The sequence below is a fragment of the Cololabis saira genome, chromosome 14 (assembly GCF_033807715.1).
Source record: "Cololabis saira isolate AMF1-May2022 chromosome 14, fColSai1.1, whole genome shotgun sequence".
NCBI lineage: Eukaryota > Metazoa > Chordata > Actinopteri > Beloniformes > Belonidae > Cololabis > Cololabis saira.
The window spans coordinates 32,381,810-32,406,599 of NC_084600.1; the positions used below are offsets into that span (position 1 = coordinate 32,381,810).

General features: G+C 40.3%; 1 protein-coding gene across 2 annotated transcripts; it reads left to right on the top strand.

Annotated features, from left to right (window-relative positions):
• The first annotated feature begins 248 nt into the window (after positions 1–248).
• On the top strand, positions 249–13,226 carry LOC133459985 (homeobox protein CDX-1-like). 2 transcript variants are annotated; one of them, XM_061740438.1, is made up of 4 exons: positions 249–874; positions 8,568–8,615; positions 8,832–8,980; positions 10,099–13,226. In XM_061740438.1, exons 1-4 carry the CDS (start codon positions 370–372, stop codon positions 10,372–10,374), a joined length of 978 nt encoding a protein of 325 aa, XP_061596422.1. In that variant the 5' UTR covers positions 249–369; the 3' UTR covers positions 10,375–13,226. The 2 variants fall into 2 exon arrangements, with proteins under 2 accessions (XP_061596422.1, XP_061596424.1); XM_061740440.1 differs by lacking the exon at positions 8,568–8,615.
• Positions 13,227–24,790: the final 11,564 nt, after the last annotated feature.

The window sequence follows — 24,790 nt, forward strand, 5'->3', positions numbered from 1 at the left end:
CATACCAAAATATCATGTATAGACATGGATCTTTTCAAAAATCATAAGTAAGTTTGGTCACTTTGAGTGGTACTGATATCTGGTCTGGCCCATGGACTAAAGGTGATGATCTGACCCGAGGAGGAAGAGGAGGATCAGAGAGGAAGACAGAGGAGGGAGGAGCGAGAGGGAAATAAGGGTAATAAAAGTGGCCTCGTGACCTCGGCGGTTTTAACGCGCGGCTGATGGAGCGCGTCACACACGCAGGAGCAGGTGGACAGGTACACGCACCTCTGACTGAAGCTCACTGGACCTGCACCAGGTGAGCGCGGGCACGCAGCCAGGCTGGATCCGCAGTATGTTGAGGGCCCCCCCTCCTCACCTGGAAAGATGTACGTGAGCTACCTGCAGCTGGACAAGGACCCGGGCATGTACCCGCACCAGAGCCCGGTCACCCGCCACCCGGGCCTCAGCCTCAGCCCGCAGAGCTTCTCGGTGCCCGCGCCCCCCCAGTACTCGGACTTCCCCGGCTACCACCACCACCACCACCACCACCACCCCAGCATCAGCACCGACCCGCACCCGCAGCAGCAGGCCGGCCCGGGGGCCGCCGGCTGGAGCCCCTACCCGCCCGCGCGGGACGACTGGCCGGGGCACCACTACGCGGCGGCGGCGGCCGCGGCCGCGGCCGGAGCCCCCGCGGGCCCCGGGGTCACCGGGGCCCCCGGGGCCGGGGGCCCCTCTCTGGGCTTCAGCCCCCCGGACTTCCCCGGGCAGCCGCCCGCGTTGCTGCCCGCCTCCCTCAACGCCGCGGCGGGGCAGCTGTCCCCCGGCTCCCCGCGGAGGAGGAACCCGTACGACTGGATACGAACCTCCGCGACCCCCAGCAACCCCAGTAAGACAAATTACTTAAATATAGAAAAAATCATTTATACACAAAATCAAATATACACTTTTTTTTTATCGGTTCTTCCCTCATGCAAATCTTTCCATCATTTTATTTAAGCCATTTTTCTTTTTCAGTCATGAATAACTTTCCTGTTGTAATGGTTGTAAAAACAATATCTGAAACTAAAGATTCTTTAAATTTCAAACTATATTTTGCAGTTTTTTCCTTTTGTAACAGAGGTTCAGCAGACTGTTGAGCATTTTAATAAGACAGATATGACAGCGCTGATACTCAAATGCGCGCACACTTTTTACTCAGACTGCAGATAGCAGCAGCCCTGGTAACTGGCTCTTGAAAGTCGATTATTCGGTAGAAAAACGAGTTTAGTTGGAGGAAATAATTTTAATAAAGCTCTTATCAACTTCTTTTATGTAAATAGACCAGATTACCGTGTAATTTTGGCCTCTTTGTTTTTTTTAAATGGCTCAAAGGTAAATAAATGATAATGTATATTCTAGTTTTTATTTCTAAAATTGAACATCCAGATTTAGGACTCAAAATCCTTTAAATTAACATTTAAAAATTAAAATAGTTTATCAGACTCATTCCGATATTTGTATTTCGAGTTCCTTTAAATTTATCTTTCCGTCTCGTTTCTTTAATTTTAACGCTTAATTCTGATCCCAATTGTTGATTAACGATGCTGATTTTTTTTTCTATTTTTTTTTTTATTTATTAACTGTATTAAATTCGTCTATTTTTGAGCCTTCAAACACTTTTTTTTTCTTCCTCAGTCCCGCTTTAGTTGGGATCATTTCTGGTTGTGGTGTTTAAATGGGTGCTGGCCGCTCGCAGGTGTCGGTACGGCGGCCGGAGCGGGCCCGCGCCGCGGGGCCCGCAGGATCAAACGGGTGAAGGCTGTTTGAGGCCCTTGTGATGGAAATGTCTCCTCTGGACGGGACTCCGGGCGCCTGAGTCCGGCCTTTGTGGCCCGCTTGTCTCTGGGCGGAGAAAACAAGAGCTTACAAGACAGTTCCCACTTTGAAGTGTGAAGTGTGACTTTTTGTTTCAGACTAATGACGAGCTGAGAGCTCAGAGACTTGATCATCGATTCATCCTCTCAGGAATATATAAGTCAGTCCCTGCTGGAGACGGATCTTTAAAACACACTGTTTTCCAAGTACAAGTGCAAAGTATAATTTACTTAAAATGAAGTGATATTCTTTTTTATTCATACTTTTCTGCAAGCGTGGACATCATGCAATCCTTTCCTGAATTCATGATAATAATTATATTTTCCCCTCAAGTTTATTCATTTTTCTTTTAACAGAATGAAAAGGGTTGGTCTTGTTTAAAAGACTCATTAACATATTCATAAACATATTCATTACTCTATAAAAAGTAATTTCAATATCATTTTCTTCGATGTAATTATTGAAATTACACAAACTAAACTACCTAAACACGTGCAGATACCAGGAAACAGCTGTCCTATACTGAGCTGGACTCGTGCTCAACTTGTAGTAACAAATAAGTAATAGATGTATTTTAAATAAAGTAATTAAATTGAATTAAAGTGTACCAAAGTTCTATTTTAATTTGAATTAATATTTGATAATCTTTAGGAATCATCTTGATCTCCCACCCCTTCCATTGGAAAACCTCCCAAAGTAACTTTGGACTTGGTCGTCATCACGGCAACAGTGTTTCCTTTCTCAGTGGGGCGGCAGTAGCTCAGGTGGTAGAGCGGGTCATACAATGATCAGAAGGTTGGCGGTTCGAACCTGTCCCAGTTTGTCGTAGTATCCTTGGGCAAGACACCTTACCCACCTTGCCCCGTGTGAATGTGTTTGAATGTGTTTGAATGTTGGTGGTGGTCGGAGGGGCCGTTTGGTGCAGCCACACTTCCGTCAGTCTGCAGGGCAGCTGTGGCTACAAAATGTAGCTTACCACCACCAGAGAGAATGTGTATGAATGAATAATGATCTCTGTAAAGCGCTGTGGGTGCCTTGAAGGGAGCTATATAAAACCAATCATTATTATTATTATTATCACTCTGAGCCCGCTGTCCTGCAGTAGCCCTGGTCTGCTCCACTATAGCTCTAATGGTGGATCCAGCTGTGGTCCACCTGTGCCTTCAGCTGTGATTCTACCTGTGACTCCAGCTGTGACTCCAGCTGTGACTCCAGCCGTGACTCCACCTGTGATTCTACCTGTGACTCCAGCTGTGACTCCAGCCGTGACTCCAGCTGTGGCTCCAGCTGTGACTCCAGCTGTGGCTCCAGCCGTGACTCCACCTGTGACTCCAGCTGTGTCTCCAGCTGTGACTCCAGCTGTGACTCCACCTGTAGCTCCAGCTGTGTCTCCAGCTGTGATCCTACCTGTGACTCCAGCTGTGACTCCAGCTGTGTCTCCAGCTGTGACTCCAGCTGTGACTCCACCTGTAGCTCCAGCTGTGACTCCAGCTGTGTCTCCAGCTGTGACTCCAGCTGTGACTCCAGCTGTGTCTCCAGCTGTGACTCCACCTGTGACTCCACCTGTAGCTCCAGCTGTGACTCCAGCTGTGTTTTCAGCGGTGGCTTCAGCTCTGGCTTGAGCTGGGATTCTACCTGTGACTAGCTGTGACTCCAGCAGTGGCTGGTGCAGACCAAACTTGGTTCACTCTACCAGATCAGCTACTCCAACGTGATGATGTTCCCTCACATTAATGGGGAAACTGGCCAGTGTGTTCCATCTGCCCTCCAGGCCTGCTCGTTCTGCCCATTTGCTCATTTATAGATTAACCGGGAGTTGGGGGATGTCTATGCACTGCATAGTAAGATAAAAAATAAGCCTTAAAAGCACTCCAAAAAATGTGGGATGTCACAGAGGATGGTCCAGTTATTCTGTTACAGTCTAGAGTCTCAGGTTACATGGTTTTAATCGCTGGGATTTTGACAGAGTTCCAGTTTAACTTCTTCTTGTTCACAGTGTTTGGAAGTGAGGTGTAGATGAACAAACTTTAGAGTGGAGAGCTTCATTGATTTACCTCCTTCATTAGTGTCATTAGCGTGTTTGCAGACTGTTTATCTGCTGATGGAGAATCAAACTGTTGGTTTTTACTTTCTGACAAACAAAGCAGAAATGACATAATTCGGACAGATGTTCTGATGAAACTAAAATGTTTGAGTTTGCCCCGGTGACCCATTAGAGCACAGACGGAGGGTGTTTAAAGAGGAGCCACTCATCACTTATTTAACTGTTGTGTGTTTAGAGTTAATGTTGAATCATGAGTGTTAATGAGAGCTGAAGGCACTTTAATGACATCTAACACGTTGTCTGCTCCCGCAAGCTGTTTCAACACATGTGCTGCAGTCCTGACATGTAAGAGGAGCTGCAACTGGACACGCGACCGAAATTAAAATTTGTGGCCGAAACCGAAAACAATAATAAACACTTGGCTGAATACCGAATAACATACCGAACAATGGTTCTTCACAGTTTTTCCATTTATTTTGCCAATTTTTTCACCATTGCATAAATCAAATAAATGTGTTTTAGGCATGCTTTTCAAAGAAAAAAATCTTTTACAAAATTGCAAGATAGAAATATTTATTGAACATGAACAACTGAACATTTTTTAATTTCCCCGCATTTTTAAGTATTCCAAACCTAACTTAAAACTTAAATAAAAAAAATTTAAAATAAATAAATTAGCAAAATAAATGTTTTGACCATCTTTGAGCTTACATTAGGCTGACTGCTGAAAAACTGTAACATAGGCCTTGAAAACAAAAAAATAAATGTATTTAGTGCATTAAAGTGAATTGTAAAAAAAGTGCAAAAGAAGTGGATAAAATAAAATAAAGAAAAAGAAAATCAATCCCTTTCCCATACAAGTATTAATAATTGATTTTCTTTTTTTAAATTTTGTTTTATCCACTTCTTTTGCGTCATCTAAACATGCCGTTATTAATTGTTTGTTTTTTTCCCCACTTATTCCATTGAACACCGAAAGTGGTTTTTTTACCATTTTCGCCCAAACAATTTCGGTTACCGAACATTCGGTGCATCACTATACTGGACCATTAATGAGTCTGGGAAATTCTTAATTAGTTAATGGTTTATTTTACTTTTGGGTTTAGCTAAGCAACAACTTTTCTAATTTCTAGGTTGAGTTTAACCAGGAGATATAAAAACCTGCAGTTCCTCTACCGACCACCAGGTTAAAATGTATAACTTTACTGCAGAAATAAACATATTTACAGTCTGGTACTAAAACAGTTTTGGTCTCAAGAGTTAGATTTCACATCTAGAATTTTTATGTGTCTCATTAAGTAAAATTATATAAAGCAATACAATTATGTGTGATTAAGGGGTGTGGTTTGATTGGCAGCCAGCACGGCCAATGCCAGCTATCATCACGCTGTATTGTATTGTATTGACCCAACTGAACATAATTCTTCTTTAAAAGAGGATATGTTTAGTTGCGTTGCTGATTTGATAACAACTGGTAACTAATACTGGTAATTAAGTAACTGGTTGTGGGCTGGTCTGGAGGGATCCGAGGACCCAGTTTAGCTGAGTTTCAGATCAACGCTGTGGTGGTCTGTTTGTTCGGCCCAATTCCAGGATGAAGTTTTGTACGAGAACGTTGACGCATGCTGAAATCATTTTATTACGTTTATGTAATGTCAAGTGGAGTGCATCCAATCATTGGTTTCAGCCTGATCTGCACGTTGAGATGTATTAGCGGCATCTTTGAGGTCCTCTGACGTCCTTCCACTTGTGATCGGACCACTGGGGATGGATTTTACAAGCAAACATAAACTCAACATGACCGCACACAGGCTGGTTGTGTGGGTAGTTTGTGGGGTGGTCCAGAGCTGGTACCTGTCTGCGCCCGGGGGCCCTGGACTGGGTTAAAAATGCTCCGTACGTGTTGTAGAAAAGTTGGTGCAGCCACTTAAAAAAACGCTTCTGTTTGTATTTTAAAGGAGCTTGAGGCAGGGTTGAGCAGGATTTATGAAAAAAATTCGTATAAGTTTTAAGTTTTGTAGTAATAATGTCAGATGAAGCGTTCCAAACCCAAAAGAATGAGCCCTCTAGTGTATCTCTCCGTTGCCTTGAACAGGCTGTGTGCTGGAAAATGTGCTGCAATTCGGGGGCCGAATTTCCCGCGCTGCCCTGCGGATGTGACGTCACATGATGCTGCATGCACGTTCTCCCCGTTCTCCCGTGCCGGCTTCGCTGTTGGCTGCAGTATCCCCGACGGCCGTCGTGGTGAAGGGTGGCGCTAGAGAGTCTCATTTCTTAAAAGGAGCCTCATGCTCCTTTAATCAAAAATAAACCAAACTGTGTTTCAGAAAAAAAAGAAAAGAAATCTGGTGAAAAATGCATGCTGAGTAATGAACACAAACAAGCCAAGTGGGGTTTTTAATGAATTATTTGATGGATTTGTTATTAAATCCACAGGAAAATAAGTTTACTGAATGGACAAAAATGTGAGTTTCTTTACTGCTGGCTATACAGTGGCATTGTGGGTAATGTAGTCATGGATTTTTACCAAGGAGAGAGAATACTCGGGGAATCAAAACTGATTCAGCTGTTTGAAAGTTTCTCTGAACTTTCAAATAGCTGTTCTCATTGGGAGCAGCATCGCAGTAACATACCAGCACGGCCTCGTAAAGGAATAAAAGCTGATAGGGCTCAGTTTATGCAAACGTGGCCCAGGCGGGTAGGCCATTTGAATACAGGAGCCTTGGTGAGAGCACACGGCTCCATCGATCTGACGACACTTTCTCCTCAAAGTTTACGACGCGTAATATAACATGTTACCACTCCATTCACGTTTTTACATACTAACAACTGGTGTGATTTTGTGCAGCTGGCGTGAAATCAGACTTTTCATGAGCGTGTGCTGAAGACTCAAAATAACATCAATCCTTATGTTGAAATGGACACGTTCTCATTCATCAGCAGAATAGTCCAATATAAGGAAGGTTGTTGAAAGTAAATTCATCCTTTTTCACTTTACAATCGCAGACTTCTTTCCTCTAATATCAGTGCTGATATCTTTCCTGCTTGGCGTTGTGTTAATACATGACTAAACCCTCTGTGGGAGCAGTGAACAGTAATTGGTGAGAGCGTGATCCTCCATGCAGTCCGTTCGTTGACGTCTCGGTCCAGCAGGTTGGTCCCGTGTCAGGAGACCGGCTGCTGAGAGGAGCATCGCCGGAGGAACCAATATCTGCCTCCAGCCATCTTACACAATGAAACCAGAAATTTAAAGTGGCTCTCCTCGATTAAATTAAGTGAAAAATGTTGATTTATTTCATTTCATTTCATTTTTATTTATTCCGTATCATGGAAATAGTTCACATATGTTCCATTCCATGATGGAAAAGGGGCAAGAAGAAGAAAGCCTTATATTACAAGCCTCTTTCTCAAAAAAAATAAAACAATTCATATGAAGATGGTCTGTCCGTCTGTTCAACAGTCACTACTTATATAATACCAAAAAAAAGAAATAATGAAAAAACAAAACAAAAAAATAAGAAAACATACACAATAACTCACCAACAATATAAAAACAAAAACAACAAAAGATATTTTACCCGTTAAATTCATATTGTCTGATTGTGTTGTCTTTATACAATTTCTTGAACTGGTGAATATTTTTACAATCCTTTAAATCAGTTGTTAAAGGAGCTGTATGTAAGAGCAATAATAAAACGAATCATAAAATGACCCCGATATGTCAACAGACATTTAAAAATCATGTTCATTTCAAATACTTATGTCACTGACAACAGCACTCAAGCCAGGATATTCCAGTTTAAAAAGAGGAGTTGCAGCCCTCAACTGATGTTTATGTTGTCATTTTTTGTTTTGGCCTGAAGCTCCACCCTCCACCTATCTCCCAATCACCAAGTCAGTATTGTTTCAGCATCCGGGTTGCCAGCTCGGCTCTAATTATCGCAGCAGCCGCTACGAACGTGTTGAATGAAAAAATGTCTAGCTTTCCAAAAACTAAAAGACCTCGTTATGAATCCGAGTTACGTCGTGACAAGGTCCGAAATAAAACAAGGATTTGTTTTTTTTTATTGCCATGGCAGCCTACGTTCCTGCTGCATTCTGCAGCCTACCTGGCAACCTCTGGTCGGGGGGAGGAGGGGGCGGGTACACGCCACTCAAAAATATTTTGAAAGTGACTGCAGTACCAGTTTTGGACATTTCTTACAGACGGCTCCTTTAAGGAGTTCCATAATTTTACACCACATACTGAAATACACATTTGTTTTAAAGTAGTTCGTGCAAACGGATGTTTAAAATCAAATTTCCTCCTTTGGTCCTTATCTTCTGAACTAAACACAAAAAAACGTATATTTTCAGGCAATATTCTGCTTTTTGCCTTGAACATTTAGACAAGTTTGAAATGACTGTAAAAGAACTTTGCCTCATGTTTTTTAACTTTAACTTTTTTTTGTTTTTGTTCAGACATGATGTTTTTAAACTCTTTTGTACCTTCACTTTTACACAGATAACAGTTTTATTAGATGTAGAAGGAGAATGAAACTAAAAGATATCTTACGCTGGACGTGTTAAAAAACAGGAAATGTTGTCATGACTGTGATGAAACCGACATACTTTTTTTTTTACTTTAAACTGAAATATTCAAATTGTCTACAATTTCTTTGTAATATTATGCTTGTTATAGATTTCATTCCTCCTGGTTGCAACACGGCCGGCGTTGGAGGTGAAGAAGGTACGAGTCAGAGTGGTTTACAGGATGATCTTGTCGTTTCTTTGTCAGTTCTTGTCAACGGCTGATGCGTCTTCAGACCAGAGGACACGCACCCTTGTTTTACTTACAGTGTCTGAAAAGTGTTGGCCTTCGAAAGACACGCGGGGCAGCCTGTGACACAGAGTTTTGTCTTTTTCTTTCGAAGTCTTTAACCTTTTCTTTTTGTGTGTTTTGCAGACGGGAAGACGCGGACCAAAGACAAATATCGGGTGGTTTACACGGACCACCAGCGGCTGGAGCTGGAGAAGGAGTTTCATTTCAGCAAATACATCACCATCAGGAGGAAGGCGGAGCTCGCCACGGCGCTGAGCCTATCAGAGCGACAGGTAGCTTGTTAACCAGAAGGAGATGAAATATTCTGTTGCTTTTTAAGTGTTAAGTATCACTTATTATCTAGAGCAGGGGTGTCAAATGTGGCCCGAGAGAGATTTTCATGCGGCCCGCGAGAAGTTTCCAACGCAAAAACCGAAATGTTAATTTACTAAAAAGGAAGGCATAAATAATTGCCATGAATCGCAGCATATCCGATAATATATTTCTTCTACAAATCCATCGTTATTCCACAAAGAGAGCAGTTTTCAACATTTTTTTAGTTTTCTAGAATGCATTTGCCGATTTTATTTCTTTGTAGACGGTCGTTTATTTTTATTAACTGACTACTATTATATATTTTCGCAGGAAAAATATCACTGCTAAAAAAGATTATAGATATTTATTCAGAGAATTTCAGTTTTGAATACGAGGATAGTGACCAAGTAAAACAGTTAAAAGAGAAGTGCTTACTTTTTCGGCACACTGGCGTAAATATCTGCGCCAATTTTTTTTAAATAAATACACTTAATTGTACTGGAAAACTCTCTAAATCACAAAGAAACACTCTCGGATGTAATAAGAAAGATTTTGCTTTTAATTAAATTTCCTATAACAAAGCGAAATATAAAAAAAACATACTAGTTTCTGTTTATCTTTGTAAAATGATATTAAAAGTATCTAATTTGAAGAAAAAAAATGAGAAATTTCAAGAAAAGATCCTAAAGAAATATATTTTACATAATTAGAGTGTAAACAAAGTGCATATTTCCTTTAAAATGAACTAAACTGATATTGGATTAGATAACAATAGTAAAAAAAAGAATAAAAAAAAAAAATTTGCGAGAAAAAAATTGGTCAAATCCGGCCCGCCAAGCAAAATGAGCTTAACACCCCTGATCTAGAGGAACCAATTCACCTGTCAAGGACAATTTCATTAGTTTGTTTAAATGATTTTTCTGAATTAGGGTTCAAAAGTAAAGTCAGATTTTCGTAATTTTTCAAGTTTTTCTTTATTTAATGGAACCGCATCAACACGTGTATTCGCGTGTGTAAACGACCAGAAATGTTGTCTCATAAATGTGGATCCTTATCTTCAATGCAAACTCATTTTGACCCGACTCCACGCTTCCAGGTGAAGATCTGGTTCCAGAACCGACGAGCGAAGGAGCGCAAAATCAACAAGAAGAAGCTCCAGCAGCCGGCCTCCTCCACGACCACGCCCACCCCTCCCACCGGCAGCAACGGCGGCGGAGGAGGAGGAGGAGGAGGAGGAGGAGGAGGAGGAGGAGGAGGCGGAGCCCTCCACGTGAGTGGCGGCAGTAACGTTGCCATGGTGACGAGCAGCAGCGGCAATAATGGGCTGGTGTCTCCATCCTCTCTGGCTCTGAACATCAAAGAGGAGTACTGACGAAGGAAAAGGACAATGCTTCACCGGACGCTGACATCGGGGACGTGGACTGAACCCCCCGGCCCCCCCAACAAACCCAAACACTTTCCTTCATGAAGTTTCCAGCTTCTTTTGCTTGTTTGTAAAGTTAAAACTCATCCAAATGTAAGAAAATGTTGGCGGGAAAGCGCTGCCAGGAACTGGAACTCTCTGTGATGTCAGCAGGTGAAAAAAAGGAAGCTTAGCCTGTTTGATCGTTAACAACCAACAGAAAGACTCCTTAAACATGTGTGTTGACATCTGGAAGAAAAAAAAGAACGCCTCTTGAGCTCACAGCGTCACTGCTGGGTCCGTTTCTGCAGTTTTGTTTATGCAGTGTTCTCAGAGATTCGTCTTAAATTTGACCAGTTTTATGAATGATAAAAATATCAAACTGATTTCATGGTTTTAATGGTTCACTAACTGTAATTATCTTAATTTAAGAGCTTTAACATAGTAGATGAGGTGCAGAGTGTACGGCTTTGGTTTCGTTGTTTTAAAACTACTTGAAGGGACGTTTTCAGGGTGAATCCAGCGTCCACCGCTCCGTCACCGGGGTGACGATGGTCGGGCCCTCTGCCAGCCGTGTCTCTGGCGTTACTGAACAGAGACTTCTGGAGGATGTAATGATGATCAGACGTCAGCGATCAACCCATGTGACCCAGAGACCCTCCTCCTTCACGTTTATTCATTCTCTTTTTTGAACTCCTAATTGTTCACCGATCTGCACCGGGTGTCCGATGTGTCAGCAGCACTTCTGTTCTTCTATTTTTCTTGGGTTTATTTGGTTTCCTCGCCAGCGTTTACACTCACCTGAGGTTCTGTGGTGGTCCTACCTGCTGTCTGGGGGACGGCACAGCTGGGTGTAAATTACTGAAACTACACGGAGCTCACGGCCTTTTAGCCTAGCTCTCCTCAACAATGCCGGTTTAGTCCACTTGCATCCTCCACGGGCTCCGCGGGGCTTCTCGTCTGAGGACCATAATACTGGAACCATCAGGGACCTGGGACGTTTGACCACTAAAAGCCCAAAGGGACTCTGTTCCCAGGCAGCCCACTTTCACTCCAGATGGACCTGCTGGCTGGGATGTTTCTCATCCTAAATACAGCGTCGTCTCCTCAACCCTGACCCATTTCCAGAATCCCAGCTTGACATTCAAATGTGGCCTAACTGGGCTTTTTATGGTTCCGGTCCAAGGACAAGCCTTCTTCTAAGCCAGGGGTCGGCAACCCGCGGCTCCAGAGCCGCATGCGGCTCTTTAGCGCCGCCCTAGTGGCTCCCTAGAGCTTTTTCAAAAAATGTTTAACATTTTTTTTCCTTTTTTTCTTCTCTTTTTCCTTTTTTTTCTCTTTTTTTCTTCCTTTTTTTTTCTTTTTTCTTCTCTTTTTTTCCTTTTTTTCTTTTTTTCTCTTTTTCTCTTTTTCTTTTTTTCTTCTTTTTTTTCTCTTCTTTTCCTTTTTTTCTCTTTGTTTCTTCCTTTTTCCTTTCCTTTTTAATCTCGACATTTCGACTTTTTTCTCGAAATTTTGACTTTTTTCTCAACATTTTGACTTTTTTCTCAAAGTGCATAATGAAAAAAACATCTTCCCCCAGTTATACAGTAACTAATATAGCTACATACAGCATGTGTTGCCTTCATTCTAAGGCTGATACAAGACTTTTCATTTTTTGCGGCTCCAGACATATTTGTTTTTTGTGTTTTTGGTCCAATATGGCTCTTTCAACATTTTGGGTTGCCGACCCCTGTTCTAAGCAATGCTCCAGCGCCATACACACTTCCAGTGCACACTACCCTTGTCCACTCACGCTGGTGTTTGGCTTCTCGTCACCAGAACTTGTCGGCGTTGCCACCGGAAACTAACGTCAGCTCCGCCTCCACCGGTTTCCTGGCAACACCGGTCACTCGGCATGAAGCAAGTTGTAGCAGCTTCCATTGAAACAAACAGGAAGTCCAGTTAAGAACAGGCGGCAAATCTTTTCCATCAGTCAGACTGAAACAGATGTTTGTTATCTTAATTTGAGAAAAGTTATCTTGTAAGTTATTACTGGAATGTGAAAGTGATTTCAACCAATAAATAAAAAGCGCCTCTTGAGACGAACACCTCCACCCCCAAGTGACATCAGAGGTGCTCCAAACTTTGACAACTGCCCTTTGAGACAACTTTTCTTTCAGGAGTCAATCTAAGAGTTTCTGGTAGAGTATTTTATTCCAACATGTTTCTTTTTCCTTCATCCTTTTAATGGATCGAGCTAATATGTTTTAACTTGGATGGAAGTGAAGTCCACATCTACTCGAGGATCGGAACAGACTCCACAACCCTACAAAAACAAAAGGCAGGTTTCCCTTGGTGGGGTCGGGGGTAGTTTAGGGGGCCTTGACCAGTGCCTTGTAGCTCTGTTGCCCAGGAAAGCTCTTGAAGTCCGGCCCCTTCAGCTCCTCCCATGTTGATCTTATTTGTTTCGTCTGTATGCTGCAGTTCCTCGGTGTCATTGTTGATGACATCCCATCTTCACCCTGCCTGGGTTTTACCCCGAATGCCACTAATGGAGACCCGCCTCAGCCGATGTCGGGCTTAGTGCTCTGATCTTTAGCACGAGTGCTGCCTCTTTGACTGAATAAACGACATGACGTCAAATCCTCTCATTTCAAACGTCTCCTCATCTTGATGACGTGGAGCCGTTGTCCTCCTGGGTCCAACATCTGTCATATGTGACGGATGTTGCCCTTTGTTGCTAAAGATCCAGTTGATGTGCTGTAAATGATCTAATGAGTCTTTATCGTGTGTATATTTGAAATGTAATTTTTATTAAAGATAAACGCCTTTATTGTAAACGTTTGTGCGGAAGTTTATATTTCTCAGATAAACGAGGATGAAGTCGAAAAACTGCTGGAATTCTGGACCATCACTGATAAGCAGAAGTAGATATTCTGTATCGAATCACTGGAACGAAGAGTTTGGGTGAAACAAATGACCTTATCAGACATTAACACTCTTTTAAAATCAAAGTAATGAATATAGTGACTCCTGAATCGCTGTTTGATGGTTTATAATGTGAAACTGCAGGCTTGGAAAGCGGGCCACACGTTACAAGAAGAACAGGCTGGTTCTGTTCTCCCATACCAACTGTTCTACGTCCCGCTCATCTCGACCAGTCTGCAGATTACCAGGCTTGTCACAAGTTGTGTCAGTGAGGTTTTCGCTGTAGATGCCTCAATGATCTTCCCTTAGAAGCTTGAACCGAATACAGGAGCAACCCAGTGGGACTTCCTTTTCTTGGTTCTTAAAGATGTTTCACCTTTCCTCCAGAAGGGTTCCTCAGCTTTTCTGAATGGAGGATGAAACACCTTCAAGAACCAAGGAAAGGAAGTCCAACTGCTTGGATTCAAACATTTGATTATTACCATGACCTGGATGACAGATAGTCTCCAGCAGCGCTGACTACAACAGATCTCCAGTTGGTCTTTACACATTTTCATTGCGACATAGACTCTCATGGAAGCAGAATTTCACCCTGAGCTGGTACATTGCATACAAAGAAAATAATCAGATTTACTTAAAGAAACAAAGACAGGGTCTAAATTAGGGCTGGCTGATATGGACCAAAAGTCATATCTCGACATTTTCTAGCTGAATGGCGATACTCGATATATATCTTGATATTTTTTCTGTGCCTAATTGGGGTTTCCCCCAAAGCATTATAGCATAGCATCTCTGTTAGCTTCATTTTTTTCTGAGGCAAACCCTTAAAAAAACAGTCAGTTTTAATACAAAGCCTCGTGCCAAATGTCACACAGGTACATTTATTAACAGAGGTCTGCACAATATCAAAATGTATAAAACAAATGAAATAAAAATAAACTGCCTGCATATATAGAATAAAAATGCTTCTTGAATAAAATAAAACAAATATCCCTTTCCTGCATAAAAATTAAATTAAAATACACTGTGCAATTAATACAATGTATAATGTAATACAGTAACAGGCAGACTTTTCCACTGAGGTTGACAGTTGTGCACATAACAAAACATTTGTGCAAATCTCAAATAAAACATTCAAGTCAATTTGTCACAAAATAAGCTATATCAAAATCGTAAAAAAATAAAAAAATAAATAAATTAATAATCAATATAAACGATATTGTCTCGTACCATATCGCGTTTGAAAATATATCGATATATATTAAAATCTCGATATATCGCCCAGCCCTAGTCTAAATACACACAATAAAAAGACAAGAATGACAATCATTAATGCTGTGGGTGGCATAAATTAAGAGACCTAAATTTGGTTTGAATTGAATCTGATGGCTCCTCTTTCAGAATTTGAATTCACTTAAATATAAGCCTATTCCAGTATTTTTCATAAACCATTTCTTGAGAATTACCCAAACACTTGCACATACGTGTAACCACATATATGTATTTGCTAAGTGATAGATCAGTTGAGGTGTGGTGTCCAAAGGGCAAAGAGGAACACTGGGCAAACAGAGCGCAGTATCTTGCTATCTGCTATAGTGTGTGTTCATGCATCGACACTGGGACCTTTGTCCTTCTGGGCCCACTTTGCCTCCAACAACAGCCCTATCTAATGCCGATAAAGACTATCTAAGTGTGTGTGTGTGTGTGTGTGTGTGTCTGTCTGTCTATGTAAGAGTGTGTGCATGCCTGCTGATCATGGTGACAGGGTAAGAGCCATCTTGAACTTGATGCCTTCAGTAACTGAAATTAGTAGAACAGCAAAACAAACAAACAAAAAAAAGGAAGATATTCCATGGTCAAAATTAGCCATTCACTGTGTACATTTGGGCATCATGTGCTGTATTAAGTTTAAATTCATGATTATGTTATAGCCGACCCAACAAAAGCTAAAACTGTAGTTCACATAAAAGAGGTTCCAAGAACTTAGCCTTGAGGAACTTCACGTGGTGTGTCATTGGTTTTAAATCCTGATTTCCAGTATAATTTCAACTAAAGGATAAAATGCAGTCTTCTTCTTTGTTATTTTCATTTATCAAAAACAGAACTGATCAAGCTCTCTGTGTAGAAAGGTGTAAATACAACATGTTGTACAAGGAAAATATAGCACCATTTCATACTGTAGTCAAAAATGAGCTAGAATGAATATGGGCTTGACTGAGGGTCAGCATGTCAACAGGGTTTAATTAGGAGGACAGATAAAGTTTATCAGGGAAGAGGTCAAAAATACAACTTTTCTCTAAGCCCTGCAGCAATAAAAGACACACCCAACTGCACTTGATCCACACTTGATAAGCCAGATTATGTCACATGAACAGAAATAATGCCAGTGACTGAGTCATGATCATCACGCTAACCTATAATGCTAATTATAGGTTATTGTTATTTATGTAAATACATTGAGCAGAAACATCCCAAATGTTCAATTACATTTTTATGCTGATGACACGGTTATATACTGTGGTGGCTCCATTCTTTCCGAGGCCCTTGGCAATTTAAAGAGTGCTTTTAACCTTGTGGAAAGGCAGTTTATTGAAATTAGACTTGTCTTAAATGCTGCCAAAACTAAACCAATGATATTTTCCAATTTTTCTTCCAGGATTTTGTCATTACAAGGGTGTAATTGAACTTCTGAATTGTTACAAGTATTTCGGCATTTTAATCGATGATTGGCTTTCTTTTAAACCACATGGGGAAAACCTGGTAAAAAAAAACAAAGACTGGGATTCTTTTTCCATCACAGATCTTGCTTTTTTTTTCTACCGGGAAAAAGTTGGTTGCTGCCACTTTCCTCCCTGTACTTGACTAGGATGACTTTTCTATATATGTATGCCCCTGCAAATTGTCTGCGTTCTCTGGACACTGTGTATCATGGTGCCTTAAGGTTCGTCACTGGTTGTTAAGCCCTCACTCACCACTGTGCCTTATATACTTGAGTTTAGTGGCCATCTCTGGCATCACTGTGGTCCAATAATACCAGGCTTATTTTTGTGGAAGTCATTGAACACCTTGACAAGGGCAGTCTCAGTGCTGTGGTGAGCAGAAAAACTGGACTGGAAGCGGTTGGACAGAATTAAGAAGGTTTTTAAATGTGGAGCTGTTGGTAAACATTTGCAACAGGAGCTCATGTTTCAAATGTGCTTCCAGTGGTGACATTAAGAATGACCACCGCATTGGTTTGCACAAGTTAGCTAAAGTTAATTCCTAGACTCTTCCAGACCAACCCAGAGCCAGTCACAGAGCTTTGTTAGTAAAACTAATGACACAACATATTAACATATGAATGTTAGGCCTTTATCCACAGCTCAGAAGTCAACACAGCGCCAAAAGTTTTGTAAAAAAAAAATAAAAACAATTGCATACAATTGTCATGAATGTGAAATGTGCACTGTTGGATCCAAACCATCATTAGATTTGCAGGTCCAGATCCGGACCCTAACGGTCAGCAGAGCAACTGCAACATTTCTGAGCTCTGCAAAAGTTTTAACTGAGAAATTAGAAGTTGGCTTGCCATCTGACACCTTAATCAGAAACAAATGGAGGAGGAAATGATAGTTCATTATTAATTGTAATTAATGAATTATTTGTCAGCAGGTCAGTAAAGTGACTGGGTATAAAAGGAGCATTTCAGAGAGACAGAACCTTTTTTTTTTTACTAGGTGAGGATCAAGCCCATGAACGGGGACCAGAGAGAATGCAGTTCTGCCGATTGATGTTTAGTGGAAGCAGACATTATCTCGTTACTGATATGATCTGACAAAAGATTCCTAAATTGATTAATACATAGATTAGACTTTTGTTTCCAGTTCATAAGAATGGTTTTCTTTGCGATACATAAGGCAGTGAGAACCAAGTGAGCCAAGTTAGATTCCATTTGAATATCTCCCAGGTGACCTAATATACATATCGTGGGGCACACTGGAATTCTGTAGCTGATCCATGTGGATAAATCCTCACAAATCTCCGTCCAGAACCTCCGTACCGGTGTACAAAACCATAAAGCATGCATGTAATTATCAGGGGTGTTCTCTGTGCACTGTGAGCAGATATTAGAGGGTGCCATCTCCATCTGGAACATCCTTTGTCCTGTATAATTTGTTCTGTAAAGAACTTTGTGTTGTATAAGTTGCAAGTTTGGATTCTTGGTCATAGTGAAAGTATTTAAACATATTTGTGACCAAAAAATGTGATTATTATTAAGAGATAAGTCAGCTTTCCGTTTTGAAATTGGAAAAGAGACTGTTATCTATTTTGGACATTAATCTGTACAGTTTTGATAGTAATTTTGGGCTGTTTAGATTAAGTAATTCTGTCACCTTAATGGGATGTTGCAGATTCAATTGGTTGAGTTTTTAATTTTTACGTATTATGGACTTGAGTTGTTGGTATTCTAAAAATGTGTTACTGTTAATTCCATATTGAACAGTGAGTGTGTTAAAAGGTACAACATTTCTGCTCATGATTATATGTCCTTATTCCTCCACTGACTGAAGTTTACTGTCTTTTTATTATTTTTCAGAATCACTGGGTTGTTATATGGAAGTGTGATTACATCGGAAAAATTTGATTTTGGTTATTTTAAGGAAGTCCCACCAGGCTGTCAGAGAGGAGCTAATATTAATACTTTTAAAGCATTTATGATGCTTGATATTTTGACTAATAAAAGGTAAATCTGAGATGACCAAATCATTGCAAAACACTAAGGGCCCGATTTACTAAGATCCTAAATAAAGAGTACTAAATTGCGTGTGCACTGAAAAAGTTTGCGCGTGCTGTTTGCGTGTGGTTTGCGGGTGATCAACTAAGATTGCGTGCGCAATTGATAACAGGTGCAAACAGCAGTATTTAAATGAGGTGTTGCGTGTCTTAAGGTTTGCGAGCGCAAACTCTGCGCCATGGAGAGTGGATGGAATGCACAGTCACAAGTCACAAGCGCAAAATGAAATTTGACGAGTTGGAGTTAGAGATATTAGTGGAAGAGGCAAATAAACACATTCATGAACTACAGCAAAGAAATTTAAACATTACCAAAAGAAACGCAATATCGGAGAAAACCTGCGATAGAATAAATGCAGTTGGTAACACAAAAAACTGAAAAACGTCTGGTTTTTCACATTTCAATTTTAGGCACAGATCAAAAATACGAAATAGAAAAACGGGCCACAGGACTGAATTTGATTTTAATATTGAATTGATCGGGTTTGCGTGACCCGACGGTGTTCGGCATGATCTGAGGAGAAAAAGACAATCAGACACAGAGCTGGAGAGCGCTTTGATTCATCTATTTATGAGTTAAGTTTTTATTCAGATGTCCACAGTATATTGCAAATATTATATATTATATAGCAAACACTGACAGTAAATGTGTGACAGACGGGACCATCATATGGCCGAAAGAAGAGAAGAGAAGTGTTCAGAACAGCGCACAGAGCGCACACTAAAGGCTGATTTATGGTTCCGCGTCACACCAACACATTTTTAAAATAGCATGCAGCAGAATAAAGACTTTCTCTCTGCGTATTCTTTGATTTTGGATGTCGCCTCCTTGCCACAATAACGGCAGCAGCAGATTAGCACCTTCCTTTCGAACGTATTAAATACAGACGCAATCACAATACGCGCAATTACTTTCAGGCTTGGTAAATCTCATTGCACGTGGTAAATGGACCAATTTGCATTTTCCCCTCCCAGTATTTAGGATTTCTGGCGGGTACGCCCCATATTGATTATTCATCAGGGCAAAAGTACTAACTGAATTGCGTGTGCAATTTTGCGCATTTCAGAGACGCAGTCCTCTTTGCACGCTGTTAGTAGATCAGCTCGCACATTGGTTTGCGGGTGCTATCAAGTTTGCACACGTTTTAACACACGCAAACCTTTAGTAAATCAGGCCCTAAGTGTAACTTATTAGATAAGAAGTAGTACTGGAAGTCGGGTAAGTCTAAACCTCCACAGTCTCTGGTTTTTTGTAAAATTCTTAAGCTAATATGTGATGGTTTGTTTTTCCATAGAAATTTTGATACATATGAGTCCAGTGACTTAAACCAAAAGGAAGGGGGTTTAAAGGGGTATTATTGAGAAAAGATCATTTATTTTTGGTAAAACCATCATTTTGATGGTGGCAATTCTCCCCATGAGTGAAATGGGAAGAGAGTTCCATCGGGTAAGATCATCCTCTATTTTTTTCAAGAGCTGAACATAATTTAGTTTGGTTAATTCTGACAGCCTGGGGGAGATGTTTATGCCTATATATCTGATGTTTCCTGATTGTAATTTAATAGTGGATGTATTCTGGAAATTGCAGTTGATACACAAATCTGTGGATTTGGACCAGTTGATATAGTAGTCAGACAGAGATGAAAATCTATCTACGAGTGCAGTTGTCTGTGACAGTGAGGTTTGTGAGTTCTGGAGGAAGAGAATTGGTTTAAAGTTTTGACCTCCGCTCTGAATTCACGTTGCAGGAACATTAAACATCCACCGGCCCGCCTAGAAGTCACAGCCTTAAGACCCAAATCAGGGCAACGCCACCTGGAACAGAAACAAACAATGAAATCCAAGAGGAAGCATGCATTCACACATGGTTATTTCTGCGGAGGGACAAGGCCAGCATGTCCATGTTGTTTGCAGCAACAGCTGCGCCGGTGTCTCATTTTTAGGTAAACAGAAGGTAATGAGAGCAGAGCTGCTCGGCCTCTGCCTCTTCACCGCCATAAATTTTATTGGGGGCTGGATGCCGTAAAAATGGTTCACCACAGAGACGCAGATATGTTTGTTGAGGAGGCGTGATGAGCTGTGATAGCGGTGCTGGAGGGCAGCCAAAGGATTCGGTGGCTGGACTCGGACATGTGGAGATGCAGCCATGCGACTCTTGCTGCCAGGAGATCTTACTCTCCTAAATTTCCTTCGGGGTAAATAATGTATGTATCTATGTATCTATGTATCTATGTATGTATGTATGTATGTATGTATGTATGTATGTATGTATGTATGTATGTATGTATGTATGTATGTATGTATGTATGTATGTATGTATGTATGTATGTATGTATGTATGTATGTATGTATGTATGTATGTATGTATGTATGTATGTATGTATGTATGTATCTATCTATCTATCTATCTATCTATCTATCTATCTATCTATCTATCTATCTATCTATCTATCTATCTATCTATCTATCTATCTATCTATCTATCTATCTATCTTACAAATCCTGACGAATCAATTGTTGGGTCTAATTTAGTTTAAGTTTAATTTCACCATCATCAATATATGCCTCAGGTAGCCACTGGGTAAAAATTGGTGCCACCTTAGACTCATCAATAGTCTCAATCTGAGAAAACCCCAACGACATTCTTGAGTGTTAGATGCTTGATGGAGAAAAATACAGCAATTTTTGTCAGCAATTTTCACAGAAGGTTTCTTCATTGAAATACAATCAACCCGGCCTTTATACAGTATATGCTGATGTGTTAATTGTTAGTTTAATTATTTGGTCTAATTTGATAGACATTTTCTCACAGGAGAAGTGGTGGAGGGGTTCAGAAGCAACCGTCCGCTCCGGTTCTCCTTAAATACGCATTGGTTCAGTTCTGGGACTGGACCGACTGACCAGGAATCAGTGTTACAAGTACTGACAATTGCTGCGAAAGTGATGCAGAACCATTAGTGATGAACACGTTTCGCGGGTAAAGACCAAATTAAACAGGTAAACACATCAGACACTTCCCAACATGGAATATTCTGACGTGATTCACTGTGATGCTGAATGTTCGACGAGAGTCTACATCTGCAGCTCAGACAGAAAGGTGCTGAAGCCAGAAAGCTTCAGTTCACCTGGTCAAGGTGACACACGGCCACAGCCATTGTTTCTGCCTAATGAGCGCGAGGCGGCTCAGCGAGGAGCACAAACAGCGTTTTTATGACCTGAGCTTGGTGGGTAACTGCGTTAATGAGGAACAACATCCTCGTCTGTTATCTCGCAGGTCAAACGTTCACCTGGCAGCCAGACTGAAGCTGCGGAGAGGCCAAATGTCCAGGACACTACCTGGAAAATGTGACTCAACTCATTATCGGCGAACTGACATGTTAAAGAGCTCTTTATGTCGATGATGGAAATCTTCTGAATGGTTTCATAATCCAGAGGAACGCTTCATCTCAGCCCGTCCGTCCAGGAAACACATACACATGAATGGTGAGCGTGTTCTGATGCCGGCGGCAGGGGAGGCGCGCAGCGGCCATTTCAGGACACATTTCATGTCACTAAACAAAATGGCTGCCAGCGGAGCGTCACATAGCTGACCTTGAGAGCCAGTCTCAGGGCCACGAAACTGAGCGTCCCAAAGCGCCGGGTGAACGTTCGTTTTTTGCTGGCTTTCCCGCCCCGGCCGGCGTTGATCTGGAATTCGGTCCAAGATGTTTACCGCATCAGCTCTGTCAACAGAGACAATAATTACAGCAAATAAAAGGAAAAGACGACCAACTGAGCAAATAACTCTCTCCTCTCGCCGACGTCCATAAACGCTCAGAGCATCGTCTCTCGCAGCAGTTCATCCACACTTATACAGCCGTGTGTTTATGGGCCATTTTACCATAAACTTTCATTTACAATATACTTACTGCCCCTAATACGCCCCTGTATTGGCCACATTGATTGTGGATAAACAGTGGAGTTGTAAAGGAGCAGTGCAGGAACGGTAGTACGCTGTAAAGGCCAGATAATGCTGGAGACACGGCCGGGACTACCGGTATTCCCCCCCGAACACAGGGCATTTCTCGCTAAGTTTGGTTTCATGTGGTCGGCTGCGAACGTTAACGCTGCCGCCATAAAACCCTGTTGAGTTTAGGAGGCGAGGATGTCACCGACGCGGTGAAATTAGTCTAATTTCTTTATGAACTTTATGAATGGTGATTATGGCCATTCACTCCAACACCTCATTGTCTCCAATTACAGCTCATCATACAGTAAACTGCTGCTTAACCTACACACACACACACACACACACACACACACACACACACACACACGTCTCCCCTCTTATCAGCCAAACTATTTCAACTATGTGAAGTTTATATTATTGTAGTTTCTAGATCAGAGCTGGAGGTTTATAATATTTTATATTTTTTCAGTCTAATTTTAAATTACATTTTAAATATATTTTTTTTGTATTTGTTTCAAGATTTTATATTTTGAAAAGAGAAATTGTTGACGACCAACAATTTGCTGAATGGATTCTTTCGTACTTTTATTGTAATCAAAATAGAATAAAATAAAATAAATATGCTTTAAATTCCAAAGATGAAACAAAAATGCTATGAAAAAAATGCTATGAAAAAAATTAACAGCAAATGATTATCTAAGAATTTTCATGAGTTTTAAAAAAGAGACAAATAAGAATGTCAATGTACTGATGATTTATACTTTGATCAATCTTTTATTTAGTTAATGAATGTGTTGTTTTCTAAATTAAGATTTTATATAAGCCCATTTTTTAATTAATTAATTAATTAATTAATTAATTAATTAATTCATTCATATTTTATTTTGAGCAATACAACATAACATAAGTGACCTGCGTGCAACATAAAATTAAACAAATACCTTTATCAGGTTTATCAGGTGCAGGTTCAAAATACAAATGAACTCATTAACACTCGAAAGGGAGTGGGAAGAAGAAAATGTATTTAATCCCACCCCTGTTTCTCATTAACAACTTGACAGATTTTTTTTTTTTTTAAGGCTTCCTCCTGTCTCAACATTTGAACCAAAACAGTGAACAAAAGATCTATATCAAATTATAATAAAAATTATTCTACAGTTCACCCCACCTAAATTTACACACATTGTGGTTGTGAAATGCAGATGCATTTCACAACCACAATGCGCGCAAATCCAGCAATAATATATATTGTCACCATGGGTGACAGTTAACCGTTAACTTATATTTATAATAAATACCAGCAATGGTAAGGACAACATGGACATAATGGACATGTACATACACGTCAGTGATGGTAAGAACAACAGTACCAGTAGGTAATGGACAATACAAACTTACTAAATGAGGAACAACAATTACACAAACATTTCAAGACCGAAGTTGATTTAACAAAGTGTTACCACCCACTCTCTTTATAATTTGACCAGACCATGTGTTTATATAGCAATTTAAATCTGTGGATATTTTGGCATTGCTTGTATTGGATATCCAGACTGTTCCAAAGTCTCACACCACATACAGACACACAAAAACTTTTACGAGTAGTTTGAACTTTAGGTATTTTAAAATCACCATATCCTCTCAAATTATAAGTTCTCTCTTGAACTGTGAAAAAATCTTGTATGTTACTTGGTAGTAATTTGTTAAATGCTTTAAATAGGAATATTGACGTATAATATTTTACAAGATCATGGAATTTTAATAGTTTTGACTGAATGAACAAAATATGAGTGTGTTCTAGAAATCCAACCTTGTGAATAATTCGCACTGCTCGTTTCTGTAATGTGACTAATGGATTAATTATGCATTGGTAACTGTTTTCCCCTTCAACACAATACGTGAAGTTTTCATCAAGTAGTGGTTTCACTTTGTTTATAATTGAAAGGCTTTTGGAGATTTTTGTTTTTATGTGTCTGATGTAGGGCTGCACGATTAATCGTTAAAAAATCGCGATCTCGATTCATGCTTGAACGCAATCTCATTTCCAAATGACGACGATTTAAAAATATATATATATTTTTTTATGTTTATTGTTTTTATGTTCAATGTCAGCTGTTACAAAGTTGATGCCAGTCTTTTATCAGGCACCATCATATTTTTTGTAACGTTTACCTTTTGTATCGGCAGCTTCTTAATAGCAGCAAAAGGCAATGGGGGGTTCATCCCAGCCAGAGGAATAATGTGTTGCCTCAGAACTACAGGATCTGTTACAAGTCCCCTTTCTGAAAGGGTGTTCAACTCAGGGAGGAACAAATATTGTTCAAAATTGTTATTATTGTTTAAATTATTCAAAGGTTTGTGTAAAGAAGACAAGAGATGTTTATTGTTATTATATTTTTGTTCAGCTGTTGCAAAGTTAAAGTAATAAGTGCAATAAATTTTATATTGGAAAAAAATCGTGAGAGAATCGTGATCTCAATTCTAAGCAAAAAAATCGTGATTCTCATTTTGTCCAGAATCGTGCAGCCCTAGTCTGATGTGGGCTTTCCATGATAATTTACGATCTATTATAACTCCTAAAAATGTATTGTCATCTACATTTTCAATATGGACACCTTCAATCATAATCTGTAGTTGTGAGTTGGTTATCGAATTTCAAAACATCATTGCCTTAGTCTTATTTAAGTTTAATGATAATTTATTACTGTCCATCCACTTCTTCAATTTATTTAATTCCTCATTTACAGTGTTTAC

Bases quoted from the DNA above. Each gene is read 5' to 3' on its own strand.
- LOC133459985 (XM_061740438.1), top strand. From the start codon at position 370: ATGTACGTGAGCTACCTGCAGCTGGACAAGGACCCGGGCATGTACCCG. The intron at 8,616-8,831 runs GTACGAGTCAGA...TGTGTTTTGCAG, and splicing joins CGGCGTTGGAGGTGAAGAAG to ACGGGAAGACGCGGACCAAA. The intron at 8,981-10,098 runs GTAGCTTGTTAA...CCACGCTTCCAG, and splicing joins TGAGCCTATCAGAGCGACAG to GTGAAGATCTGGTTCCAGAA.